Source organism: Ruditapes philippinarum, unplaced genomic scaffold (assembly GCF_026571515.1).
Source record: "Ruditapes philippinarum isolate M1 unplaced genomic scaffold, ASM2657151v2 ctg29_1_1_1_1, whole genome shotgun sequence".
Lineage (NCBI taxonomy): Eukaryota > Metazoa > Mollusca > Bivalvia > Venerida > Veneridae > Ruditapes > Ruditapes philippinarum.
Window position 1 is genome coordinate 192,764 of NW_026859731.1, and position 14,841 is coordinate 207,604.

Sequence of the window (14,841 nt, forward strand, 5' to 3'; positions counted from 1 at the left end):
CTAGCTGCCATATTTAAAATTGTAGTCAAATATATACTATACTATAATATATCCATTTATGAAGAAGTGTAAAAGAGAGTGATTTATCTATGTGTATACACAAAAAGGATATATAAATATGATATTTTCTGTGATTTTTGGACTTTTATTCACATTTGTGCTATCCACACATCATCCGAGAGATTATCCTCTAGGTATTATTTAATTATTATGCTAAAAAAATCTTTGCATCAATATTTTTATACAATAATACATTTTGTATTATAAATAATTTTCGATCATTATGTTAAATATACAAACCTGTACTGCTTTTTTAAATAAGCATATCACTAAATTCACTTTTTCATGTAAAAAGATGAAGAAAATATAGTAATGGTTTTATATAGAAACTAATATATATTTAATGCTATATACATGTATATACATGTATTCAGACACGTAACATCGATACAAAGTGAGGAAATCCCAGGATTTTTTCTGTGATAATTTGATTTTCCATGAGTAGATATCTTAATTTAATTCATTGTATGCAAATGTCCCCGTTGATTTGTTGTATTAATTCCATCAGGATCATGAATATATTTCATATTTTCACTTGACTGCCTAAATTGAGTGATTTGTGAGGTATATTATCTTGACAGTAGGTATAATCTCATATAAATTATGAGAAAACTTTGGTTTAGAGTTATGTACTCTTATAAAATCTTCACTGTGGAGGAAGATTATGTTCTTTTATAACTCTTCAGTCTGGAGGAAGATTTGGTATTAAAATGTTATTTAAAGTGATTTTATTCTTGATTTTGCATAAAGTTGTAATTTATCGGAGTGGGATAAATTCAGATTTGTTATTTGAGACAAAGATATGATAAACTTTAACAACCTAGGTGTTCCAGATATAAATTTTATTACAAATTTGCTTTGTTGTTAATATATATAATAGCGGAATAAGTGGATGATTTTATCATATTTTGGTACATATGACTGTAAACATTTTTTGTCACATGGTATGATCAACGGTATATGTAATTATGTCACATACAGTATATTATTGCTTTGACATGCATGCTCTTGCAGTGACAAGTATTTGTATTGCACCATTTGCTTTCTGTCACAACAATAGGCAATTTTTGTAACATACATTTTGTTTGATCCCATGCAGATGCTTTTACAGATTAATATGTAAATTAAGGAACCATATTGGAAAACTTTTCTTTATCTTTTCTTCAAAAAGAGGATAATTCTATAAAATCTTGTTTATTTCAGAGGTTGGATACATTATGCCGGCAAATTTCTCGATCTACAGAGTCAGTAAACACTACAGTCCCCAGCATGATATAAGAAAGAATCTCTTCTTCAAAAACTTCCAGGATAATATTATTCCAAGAAAACCAGCGTAAGTACATGTTAGATTATCTCCCTTGTTTTTGTCAAAAAAAGGACTTTGCCTTGAATTTGACAGTTTGTCATAGAATTAAGCTTTGGATTGGACAATTTTAAAGGATGTGTGGCTTATAATCTTTGGCTACTGAATCTATATTTAGAATTGATCAGCTGACTTAGACTGGTCTTTAAGTTTTTTTCATCTGAGTATAATTTCTTAAAGCATGAAACAGTCCGTTTAAAATGTGTCAATAATTTTGATTGGTTGATTATGAGCACATGCATTGTCTTGACCAATGGCAATGTTGCATTTTCAGACTAGTAGTCAATGTATGAGAGATGGGATGTAAGTGTGAGTGATTTAGTACAGTGAGATAGCACATTTTTAAGTACAATACAGAGATTTGTTTTGAAGTTTTTAAAATTAATGTGCTGTAGTAGAATATTAAGTGAGAAGAATGTAAAAATTAATGCTCGGCAGTTGAAATTTGGTTTTCAAAAATCACTGTTAGTAGATAGTTTTTTGACATACTTGTTGAAAATTTTGGGAATATTTGAATAACTTTATTAAGGTTTTCAAGACTGTATAACAGGTGCAAGTATTATTATGTATCACTGGTATACTACAGTCATTAAGATATCACTTTTTTAAGGAAAGAAATTTCTTTAACATAATTTATGGTATGGCAATCTCCGTTATCATGTTTGACATAAGAATTCATATGTTAACGGTTTGTAACAATGTGACAATTACATTAAATCATTAAAATGAACATGATGCCAATATTTACATTATAATCACCGGCCATTATAGTTTGCTCAGGATAGCATCATAATTATACTGGTACGGTTCTTCAGATTTAGTAAAAGATGACCTCCAGAGTAATGCATATTTTTCACAAAAGACATTATACATTTTCTTTTTATGACATTCTTTGTTTGGTGCTATGTCATAAAGATGCTTTTGGATAAGTTGCCCATAATGTCTAATGGGATAAACCATTGATAATCTTAAAATGGACCAAAACATACGTTTATTCACTACACTCGGGATACTTACTTGAGATATAGACTTTCCAACTACTGATGTATCTAAAGTCATAATTTCACAAATTTTCTATGTTTAAATGTTGAATTCTGTTTAAGCTGATACGGGGGTATGGAGAGTAGCTTGCAGTCCATGAACACTGGCTCTCAGCAACATTTTCAAATTTGCCATTTTGGGTGTTCTTTAGGGACTTATAATAACTAATGTTTGATTATAAAAGGACTCAATGGCTTAACACAGTAAATAACTTTAATGGACTTCTTCATCTTTCTGTCTGAAATAATGCATGGAGGGGCACTAGAGGTCTTCCTCCACCAGTAAAGCTTTAAAGTTGCTTAGCATCCAACCAAAATTGAAAAAGAAAATTAAAATGTAATGAGAAAAAGATTCAAATGTTTTGATATTGTTTTAAAATGTTTTTAAAATTACATTAAGATTAGATTTATTGCAGGGGAAATTAACTTGGATATTAAATCTGCTCCGTATTTCATATGTGAAAGACATTGATAGTCTCTACCATATTAAACTGTTATCAAATTCTCTCAAAATTAAAGTTGATTTCTGCTGGCAGGGAATTAATATGATAGAATTAAATTACGTTTATCAGTAAATTTATCTGAATTGTTGTAGAATTGATTTGAAGGAAAAACATTAAATTTAATGTTTTAAGAACTAAAAGCAGAATATTGAATGTCAAAAGATGTGCCAACTTTGATTATCGTTGGGAGATGAATGTTCTTCCTGGACTGATAAGAATAATTTATATTTACAATTTTATTTTTTTTTCAAATATTTTTATGAGAAATTACATTCTCACGGAAGAGGGAGAATTTTGTAGGTAGAGGAATAAAGTGCAATAGATTTGCCAAGCAGGTATGATTACAAGTTTTAGGCTGTTATATTTTAAGTATGACCATGAGAGAGCCAGGGGCTGCTTGCCTGTGTCAAATTTTTTTAGCAAGTTTATAGGTCATACTTAAGTATCCGACTTGCAGGCTCAGGCTTCAATCGGCATAGTTTTAACCTAATACTGACAATTGATCAACTGACTGCAGCTCAAAAATATATTAAGAAAAAAATTAAAGGGACTCCACTGAGGTTTTTTTGACACTTAGGAACTGGAACAAATTTTTCAAATTTAATGTTCCATTTGATGTAGATCTAGATCAATAATTTTTTTGCAGAATTTTTAATCAATCACTCTAGAATTTTCCAATTGTGAAAAAAAATAACCCAAAATTTAAAGCAGGCAAAGAATAGCACACGGATATGATTTCTTATTAATTATCTCTAAACTATCTTTTGCATATTTTTCTGTTTTAAGTGGCACAGCTGATCAGATACATTAGAAATTAAAATTTTAGGTTTTTTAGGTATATGGACCTCAGTTCCTTTAATAGTAATCTTTACAAAGTGTAAAAAAGTGAATAAAATTTGAATTTTCAATTTTTTATATGCTAAACTTTTTGAATATTTATGTTTTTTTAAATATTTGAGTGCAACATTTCTATAAGAGTGCAAAGGAGCAATAATTTAACACAAAGTGATATAAAGACACAAAAGAGAAATGGGACGTGACACAGAATGTACAGAAGTATTTTAGTGCATTTTTAAGTAAATGGAAAATTGATTTTAAGCTGTGGTTTTAAAACATGTTTAATCTATTGATATTGTGGTTTTTCTAGATGTCAACACTACTTGTTAAATTATCAAGTGAAAAATTGGCTGACACCATTAGAGTGCAGATATAAGCCTCCTAAAGTCATTGATAAATTGAGACACTGGTTTCAAGTGCATGTGAAATTGGGACTGTTGATATATAAAGTACATGTACCCTGTCTGTTTTTTGTCTGTGTTTGTCTGTTTTATAATGTAGTAAACATGTTATTTATTTAAATTTGTTTAGTTACAAACCCTATTACAAGTAGAGAAACTGATAGCGAACAGCATGGATCCTGATCAGACTGCGCGGATGTGCAGGCTGGTCTGGATCCATGCTGGTCGCAAACCCACTATTTTGGTTATGTCATGGTGCTGCTCATTTCTATTAAATGAAGGTCTGTTCTTTCATCCCCTGCTTCAGACACTAATAAAGCAACAACAAAACAAAAACATAGTTGCTACAGTTTAGCACTTTATAATGTTCATTTGAATTGATTGTTGATTTAAAGTATCGCCAAAATATTTCAAGAAAATCAAACTTGAGAAAAATGTACTAAGATTTTAAAAAATACAAGATTCAAGTGTGTGATTAATGACTGAAATATTCATCTCAATATTTGTGCTGCATAATTTACACAGTAGAGCCTTTTTTTGCTTATTTTGACATATTTTTGGTAATTTACATGGATTGAAAGTGACGTTTGCAATGTGTTAATTACTTTCTTTGTTTACTTTAGAAGAATTAACTTTTAATTACATTTTAAAACTTTTCATGAAAATTAGCAGGAATCTGGAGGCATGCTGCTTTAATATGGTAGAGACTCGAGTTTTGTTTATGCCACCAGTTTTAAACCAGGCTAGCCTGTACAGGTCTTTGATGTAACTGACCAGTCGGTATATAACACTGGCTGCTCTTTTTCTGTTTGTTAATTTGTCTGGTTTTATGCCTATTTCAACATAATCTTTGGTCATATATATGTGGTAAGGCACACTGTCTTACAGGATTGAGTAGATATAGTACATTGCTTAATGATAAGAGAGTATTAAGTATTATATAATGAATGTATTATAATTATTAAAAAATAAATATTATGAAATGAATTTGTCAATTCAGATATTTTATAAAGTGGATTAAAAGAAGTGTCTGGAATCTCTTTGAACATTAATTCATATAATTTATATGACCACATATTTGGTAGCTGGATCCTTCGTTGATCTTCGCTGAGTGTCTCATTTGTTTTGATTTCAAAGATAAGATCTAGAAATTTTCACCGCAATCATTTACTATGATGAGTATACCCTTAACCACACATCTTTACCACATCTTTACCACAAAAAGAGATAATGAAATATATCAGATAAAAATGTCACTAGGTTTACTTTGAAGTGGGTGGGGTTATTTTTTAAAACCGCAAAAGTGAGCCAAGTGGCATAATTACCATCTTTTGTGGTTATAAAATGCACAGAGAACAAGCAGATATTAAATCATGTGAAATGAAGTAAACATAGAGGTGGTATAATGAATTGTTAAAAAAGGGACTTTTTATTACACTATGTTTACCTAATAATACCTAATTTTAAGGTGAGCTGGTGCAGTTTGACGATCATAATATTTGGTTTTACTTTGATACTTATATATTAAATTTACAACTTTTAAATCATAAATAAATATTGAAGTAAAGTTGTTTAATGTCTTTATATATTTTGGTCTAAATATTGATGTATTCTTTTGATTACGATCAAGTCTTTTTCCTTTGTTAATGTGTTTTGTTTGTGGCCAAGTGGTTTTAGTCTTTAAGTTGACTTCAAAAAACTTGCCTCTTGCCACTGTTGGGTTCAAATCCCACCTTTGACTTTGGATATATTCCTCTAGCTTGTAAATGTTAGTAAACTCATGACGTCACTATAGTCTAACCAACTGGTAAGTTTTATGACCATAGCTATCGCCTAAACCCGGCCTAAATGGAGTAATCATAATAAAGGTCAAGGTCACAAAAGTGTGTTGTTTATTCTGTAGGTTCTGTGAATGAAATAACAATTCTTCTTCATTAGGTTATTTCAAAGTAAAGACTCTCTTTTAGAAAAAGCAGTATTTAGTTTTACAAATTGTGCATTTTCTTTGCGTCTGCTTCACCTGCAAGCTGCAGACGGCAGACAGCAGGCTTTGGAAAGATTTAATAAGGATGCAATGTAATTAATGGTAACTGGCACTTCAAACTGTTTGAGTTGTGACACTATTGCATTGCAGTGGCCATAATATATACTGTATTGCAGATGCCTGAAACACAAACAAAGCAGATGTTTAAAACAAAAGGAAGTTGCAGAAATTTGGATTGTAGTTAAAATCATGCAGTGGTTATTGTAAATGTGCCAGCTTTTATCAAATTGGCTTCTGAAAGTTAGCCTCCTGAATTAAAGGGTCTCTGCTCAACAATTAAAATGGATACATTACGCATAAAAGAAACTGACACATTTGTGGGTAATGGTTAACTTCTGTATCCAGGGATTGTTCAGATAGCAAAATTGATGCAATTTTCTGCTTTGTCAACAGATGTTTCAAACCATGAATTAAAAAGGGCAAAAGCAATTCTGTGCCATGTTTTTCTCTCCGCCCTAGTATCAATTGGTGAACCTATTTGAGCTACTCTAATGTGTTAAAGCTTTTATGCTTAATTTGATATCAGACACATTAAATTGTAACATACTTCAAAAACTGTCCAGCTCACAGCTTGCTTAAGGAGCCTTTGTGGGACATTGTAAAAACTCAAAATTGGCGAAATACAATTTATCTCTTCCCTCATTTGAGAAGAGAGTCCGTCTGCAATGGTTAAGTTGTCTGCCATTAAAGCTTAGAATCATGGGATATCTCATGACACGATGTTCCTCATATGCCACCAGTCACTCAGGTTAGTTCTAGGAAGTTTGATTCTTGAGAGCATTTAAATTTTGCTTCATTGAGTATCAATCTCATTTAAAGATATTTAATCATACATGCCTTAACGTCCCGGACATCCAGGAAAGTCCCGGAAATAAGGTGTCTGTCCCGGAGGCGTCTGGGAGATGATTTATGTCCTGGTAAAAATAAATATCTAAAATAACCAACTTTGCAGCCAGTAAAGTAAACAAATTTACGTTAATTTTTACACTTAAGTATCTTCGTTTGTACAAGTAAATTTTATCGCACCCGTTAGCCGTTATGTATGAAACTGGAAGTGAGTCAATGTCCTCAAAATATTAGACGAAATTATTATGATTTCCCATAAAAAAATATTGTAATATCTGTACAATAATGAATCTGCCATCATTACTACATAAAAATGTTCACGTAAAGCTATCAAAAAATGAATTGACAATGTACTTTTTGATGTTTAAAGCATAAAAGTTTAGTTTTTTATAGCTCGTTAAAAGCTTGAACTGTAGTAATTTAGTTAAATAGGGGTCAGTCGTGACTGAGTGATCTAAGAAAACTAAACAACTTGTCCTTTTTGTCAGTTTTACTTCAATTTTTTTGCGCCATGATTTTTTCAGTGGGTCTTTTAAGAGTAAAGGTAATTAACATGTTTGTATTTTTGATGTAAATTAGTATTATGTGTTAAATTAAGTGTTTTCATAGATGAGTCATATATGACTGTAAAATTGCAAATAATACATTAGAATACTTGGCCCTTTACTATGCTAAATATCTTAAATGGACTTGTCCATCTTACAATCTGGACATAACCATTCAACATTTTTAGGGAAACTTTAAAAAGATGTATTGCCTGAACAGCAAACAGTGCAGATGACACAAATGTGGCAGGTTATCTGCTATGACGAAGGTCTCCTCTGGTGGCATGGGTAGAATCAGCGTGCTGCCTCGAGGAGGGTTGAATTATGAGGATTCAAGAGCTTTAAAAGATTTTGGCTCATCTTTAGGCATGCAGCTTTAATATGACTGTCCCAAATCCATTAATTGCAACATTGTAAGAAACCCAATTAAAACAATGGTGCTTTAAATAGTAACAATCCTGTCAGCATTTTATGGACCTCCATTAACATTTGACTTCAATATGAAAAGAAAGCAGGTGGAAAAAAAACTTAAAACATAATAATAATTGTGTAATTTTGAAATGTTTTTCCTCAGGGTTCATAATTGCACTTGTAATATCATTAAAAACATACCTATTGTTTTATCTAAATGCATTTCTGACAAGCTTCTTTTTACATTACATCATTGAGCTTGTTGGAAATTAAACCAAAGTTTTTGGCGTTTTTTTTTTTTGTTCAATCTCATTGTTACACTGATGTCATTGCTTTAATTGAAATAGGATTGTAGCTTATTTAGTCTACATTATTTAGCCATCTCTCAAAATTTTATTTGAGTTTTCAGCTTGCAGCATTAAGATAAGTTATGGTTAAATCTTTACATAATTTTGAATTAAAAACTCCAGTTTAAATTTTAAAAATGTATTGTTTTATAATATATTAAAGAAAAACAAACATGATGTTTTGACTCAAAAGTCTTCATCAGCTAAGACAAGGTCAAGGACAATGACGTCAAAATGTACCGGTAATACATAATTTGACATACTGAATGCAATATGCTTGATCTTAATAAATGAAACAAAAACACTGGTAATGATGCATTAAAAAAAAAGCAATGCAAAATCTTGAAAAATTTAAGTTTTTACATATAATTCTTTACCCAGGCTTATTACAACTCAGATTCTACCCATGCTACCAGTGCAGATCAAGGTCAGCCAGCACATCTGTGCCATCCGATCATGGTCTGCACTGTTCACTATTCAGTCAATACTTTTCTTTAGATTTTCCCAAAACATGATGCATAATTTTGTCCACATTGAATGAGATTTAAAAGTCAAGTTAAGGTTTTCCAGTTGACGGTATAAGTCTGTCAACAGTATAGAGCCTGGTCAGACTGTATGGAAGTGTAGGCTGGCCTGGCTCTATACTGCCACTTTTCATTCCAGCAGGATGAGAATTAAGGTCAGCAGATAAAGCGGTACTCAGGTGCCCATTTTGTGCTTGAAATATGAAAGGGCACCTCACACAGAGAGGTCTTCTGAGGCTGGAAAGGTTCAGAGTTGTAATTCACTTCAGAGATGTTATATTTTTCTAGTTTTAAGTGTTGAAAATTGAGTATCGCTCAAGCCGTTGCATGAGGAGGCATGAGGGATGTTGCACTTTTTCATTTTTCCTCATGTACAGACTCGATCAAACTGGGTCTGCAATTTTCCTGTAATTTTGTTGTGATTTATGCTTCTGGGGGATCACACTTTTTCCAGATTTTTAACACCTTTTAAGAAGCAGGATGATGTTAAACCCCAACAAAAAATAAAATATTCTGGTTGTATGACCACAAATCATAACTGGACAGTTTTAATGTTGAGGTGATTAGTAAACAGTATATTTTTAAGGTATAACTTATCATATATCAAACACAGGTGTGTCACCTGATATATATCTAGCTAATTTTAATAAAATTTTACTATTTCGGGGGTCAAGGGTATTCAAATAATACTTTCCAATTGTGGAAAAATTTGGTATTAGTTTCTGTTACGTTTACAATATTACAGTGTAAATATCTCAAAATTAACATCTTTGGTGGTAAAAATGGTGACAAAAACAGTTGTATAGTTTTTTAACCAATCATCTTCAGCCTTCATCATTCATTATAATGCCCTCAGAGACAAATGGAAACAGTATTTCGAAGGCTTTTTCAACTTTTCAGTTTTAAAGTAAAAAAATAGTTCTAAAGACTTTCAATACGAAAAAAATGAAATATAGTAATTTTTAAACCACTTTAAAACGTATGTCCATGACAATAGTGATAAAGATCTTGAATTTGCACTTTGGGTTTTAGATTAAGATTGTCAAGTGTCAAGTTACATTTGATATTCAGTAGGAAATAGTGGCATAGCTTAGGATGATGAGGTTTTTTGACAGGTAGGTGTCAAGTTCAGATGTCGGCATCCAATATCCTTGTACAAGTGTAGCCCTCCGCTGCCCTGTTGAATTATGGGACTAATTGCAGTTAACTGTAAATCTAAGCTTCTATTGATACAGATCTACGATGAGTCAGAGCTGCTGTTTGCGATTTTTGAAAAGAAAAATTTCACTTCTTTGATCGGAAGAAAATTTTTTTTTTTTAAAGCATTGCAATTAGTACAGAGATTTATCATTTTTTGAATGTAAAGAATGAGCAGAAATTGCATTTCAATTTATTAATTATTATTCAATAACTTAATAATGTTTTTGAAGTGGTATTTTAAAAAAAGAGAATGAAGGAGACAGATTTAAGTACGGTTTTGCCGACATTAAAGAAAATGAAATCAAATGAACAAACAGACTTGCATTATAATAAATCAGAATGAATTAAACAATTTTTTTGAATTAATCAATTACGTAGATTAAAAATTTTCATGTCGTTGTCGGAAATTAAACTATTGGAACTGTCCCAAACTAACATAAAAGAAATTATCTAATATATGTCTAAACCCTTTTTAATGGTGATTAACGTCTTTTTTATAAATCGCAATTAAAGAAAATATATTTTGAATCATCTTCTAAAGTGAAGATTCGTTTTATGTATCCTTTGAAAAAAATTAAACACCTTGCTGTTACCAGCATGTTTATCAAATGATGTTACTCTATAACTCCAAAAAAAACACAAAAAAAGCGGTCCAGACCCCAGTCATTAATCATGTTGTCTAGGGGTACATACTTTGTTTTCAATGTTGATACCATAACAAAGGCCATGTTGAAGTCTATGTGACTGGTTGCCTAAATGAAGCCTTGGAATGCTTTTGACCCTAAATTAGATAGCCATAAATATCCAATTGACCTGGAAATCTAATGTATAATTTTTGTATCAGGTTCTAAACCTGGTGCTCAAGATGGGGTGTAATGTTTTCAAGTTTTTCAATTGTTTGATTTATTTGTCTAATCTACTGCCTTGATTTATGTTAAAACATTTTTATGACTGGCTGCCACTTGCGGTCATGAGGTCAACTGATTCTATGTACATGATGAAAAAAAAGGGCGTGAAATTAGTATAGTGTAACACACTTCTGATTAGTCAAAACATACACAGGTACTAAAGGGAATACAAACCATTATTATTCAAGAAATATTGCAATATATATTATCTCTTAGCATGCAAGGGCAACATGGCCGAGTGGTTAACTTCTAACGGTTGCTATCTGCATAGGTTCAAACCCTGTCATTGGCAAGCTGTTGTTTCCTTCAGCAAGAAAAATGCTCTGTACTTGTTGGTTCTGGAAATGGTTTGGATAGCATGTCTATAAGCTTCCTACCCAATCAAACTAAAATAAATTCTGTGTAAAACCAAAATAAGTTGCAAAGGGAGATAGTTTGAATATTAAATGCTTTATGGGTGTCCCTACTATATGATATAATAAAAAAGTAATTTAGTTGTCTTGCACGAAACTTTATCAGGTGCTTTAAAGCCTTATTGCACTATAATGAGTCAGATTTAAACCATGTTTTATTTGAATGTCATATTACTGGGGTTTTAAAAGAAACTCTCTTTTGTTTCTCTCTTTCCTTGTAAGAGACTTAAACACTAGAGATTGGATATTGACATAGTGTTTGAACTGGTAGCTTGGAAATCCGATCTTGTTGAGATGACAGCCAGCAGTGATCTGAATACAGATCTACAGATTTACTGTTGACATTTCACTTTATCACAGCATGAAACCCTGCATGACATCAGGCGTCAGCGTGCATGCTTTTTGTAAGCCTCTTATGGTATTAAAGAGATTTTACTTCCTAAAGACTGTAGCATTTAAATTAGACTTAAGAGGTTAAAAAACAAACAGGGAATTGTTGGATCTGAAAATCACGCTCGTTTCTTTATAGCTTTTTGCAATTTTGCTTGAACTTCAGTGTCCGGCCATTCATCTTTATAAGTGGGTTTCAATTGAATTAACCAATTTTGGAAACAGTTAATTGTTACTAAATGTAAAAAGGCCATTTATTCGTAGATTGTAGCTTAACCCCTTCACCTGCCAAAACTGAAAGAGAACTGAAAGTGATTAGCCTGGAATGGCACAAAAGTGTCACATTGAACACATCTGTGGATGATTCTGAATTATAATTTTTACCATTTCCATCATTAAATGTTGAATTCTGCATAAGCTGGTGCTTAGGGGTGTAAGCGGTAACTTGGACTTTCCAGTACCGTCCATGAACAGACTCAATGAAACCTAGCCTGCTACATTTTCAATTTTGTTGTATTGGGTGTTCTTTAGGGATTGCGTTTTTCTCTCATTTTTTTTACCACCCATATAGAGCCAGCCCAACAAGTACTTTCATGCAGCCATCATAAGCAGGCTTTGTTCTATTGGCTTACCAACTTTAAATCCTTTAATTGATCATAAACATTCTAAAAAAAGGAAGCTGAACTGAAGTCTATTTAAGAAATTCAGCAGGTTAAAGGTTAAGGGTGGAGACAACTGGTTATTATCCAAGTCACTCAGCTATCATTTGTTCGATCAAGGTTGTCATTCATTTTTTGACACAACATTTTGTCTGTCTTTTCATGTTTAAGTAGATTCATATACCACGCAAGCAATGATACCTTTATAATTTTACTAACAAAGAGTTTCCTTGCAGATGAGATGGTAAGGCTGTAGGTAGATAATTTAGTTGTCAGGTTAGGGTACAGTGTTGCTGGAAAATTGTTATAAGGAGGATGACTTTAATAGCAGGAAGTTGTTAATACTGTCACAAAGTTTCAATCACTTAAACCAGCCTGCAACTGTCATGAAGTTTTGAATTGAAACTTAATTCTTGCTTAAACCTGAAGCCTGAGGTGGCAATTTCATCTACCTAGGAGTCCAGTGCACATCTGTGCAGTCTGTCCTGTTTGCTATTCCATCTATATATATTTTGAAGTTTTGCTTTACAAATGATCTATATTGAAAAATGGACAAGATATTTAGCTTGTTAAGGGTAATAAGCAATGTCATCTACAAGTAATATACAATGTATATATTAAAGTGTGCAAAACTTAGATTTGTAAGGAAACCTCTTGCAAAAACAAAATACAAATACACTGCAAGAAAATTGTGGAATCGAAAAAAGTAACTTTGTGACAGGTCACCATACATATTGAAACTGTCAGAATTTGGTGACTCAATATTTATTTATTAATAAATGCCATGATAAACACATTTTTTTTTTAATTTTGGAGGAAAACATTTCTGACTCCCATGAACAGACTCAATAAAACCGAGCCTGCAACATATTCAGTGTCATTGTTTTGGGCCATCTTTAGGGCTTCCATTTTTCTCTATATTTGTTTGCACCCTTATAATAGTAATGTGTAATACAACTTGTATTAATGTTTAATTATTTTATTAAGTCACCCTATTTATAACAGACATTCTCTTTGTCTGGACTTCTTGAATAACCTTATTTAATTGTATAGTATATATGTATACAAATCTGTTTAATTTTGTTATCTTACAATAAGTACCAGTCTAACTCTTCAACTTTTTAATCATTTCATTCTGAATATGGTTGTTATTTTCACTCCCCCACTCAAAATGCAAACTCACATTCTGTACTTGACACGTGGTTACTGGGGGAGAGAAATATCTGTATTTATGATTACCGGTATACAGTTTGCTAGGTAACAGCTTATGATGGTCGAGGAAAGCGAGCACGAGCTTTCGTGTCCCATAAAACATCAGACACTTCTTCTTAAGCCTAGCTTTACTTTATCCTTTAATATTTTGTTTTTCTCAGTGTGTTTTTTTTTCGCCGTGACAGTTTGTGAAAATAGGGCAAAGGGCATAGTCTAAAACCAATAAGAGACACATCAAATAAGGAATGTTATTTTATATGATTATAAGTAAAGCTTGTTTTCAAACTCTATCCTTTTTGTTTGTTTCAATTCTGTCTCAAGTTATAATGAAAGTAGCTGTGGTAAATATACTTATGCTATGGTTTCTGTTACCACACTTTGAAGGGGCGTACGTGACTTCAAACCACTTGCCCCTCACCGCTGTGGGTTCGAATCCCGACAGGGACTTTGGATTCTTTCATGTGAGGAAGTTATCCAGCTAGCTTACGAAACATCGTTGGTTCTACTCAGGTGCCCGTTCGTGCCTGAAATAATGCATGGAAGGGCACCTGAGGTCTTCCTCCACCAGTACGGCTGGAACGTCGTGATATGACCTAGACTGTGTAGATGTGACGTAAAACCAAAAACAAACAAACAAAACCACACTTTGAATGTCATTTTGTTGTTATAAAGGGGCAGTTGAATTATTAAACAATTGCTAATCATTTCTAAACCATCTGTTCATTATGCTCCTTGGACATTCTGGACAATTGAAAATAATTCTTCTTACAAGTCAGTAATATCATTTTGGTGATTGCAATTATGAAAAAAAATAGACATATTCTTAGTTAATTACATTGTATTTTCATAAGGAATTTTTGAATATTTTTACTTTGAAGCAATTATTCAGAAATAGCAAAGATGTGCATGTCAGCAGCTGTTGTTTGATGACAGAAGAGAATTAAATCCATACATGTATGGTTTGAAGACCAATATAAATAATAACACATCCATGAAATATCTTCAAAAACTGTTGACCATTAAAAATTGTCCACCCTTTCTTCAAGCACAAGGCTCTTGACTTGGAATTCATGCTGGCAAGATACTTGTTCATTTCACACCTCCACTGAGTTAAGGATTTGTAATAATAGTGGGTGAT

At 32.1% G+C, this 14,841-nt stretch overlaps 1 protein-coding gene across 1 annotated transcript in view; it reads left to right on the plus strand.

The window, feature by feature from the left end:
• The window catches only part of LOC132757687 (somatomedin-B and thrombospondin type-1 domain-containing protein-like), a 61,731-nt gene that overhangs the window by 36,313 nt on the left and 10,577 nt on the right, over window positions 1-14,841 (plus strand). The window contains exon 3 of the mRNA XM_060749040.1: window positions 1,264-1,393. Within this exon, the coding sequence (XP_060605023.1) occupies window positions 1,264-1,393 (130 nt within the window). The remainder of the gene's footprint in view (window positions 1-1,263; window positions 1,394-14,841) is intronic.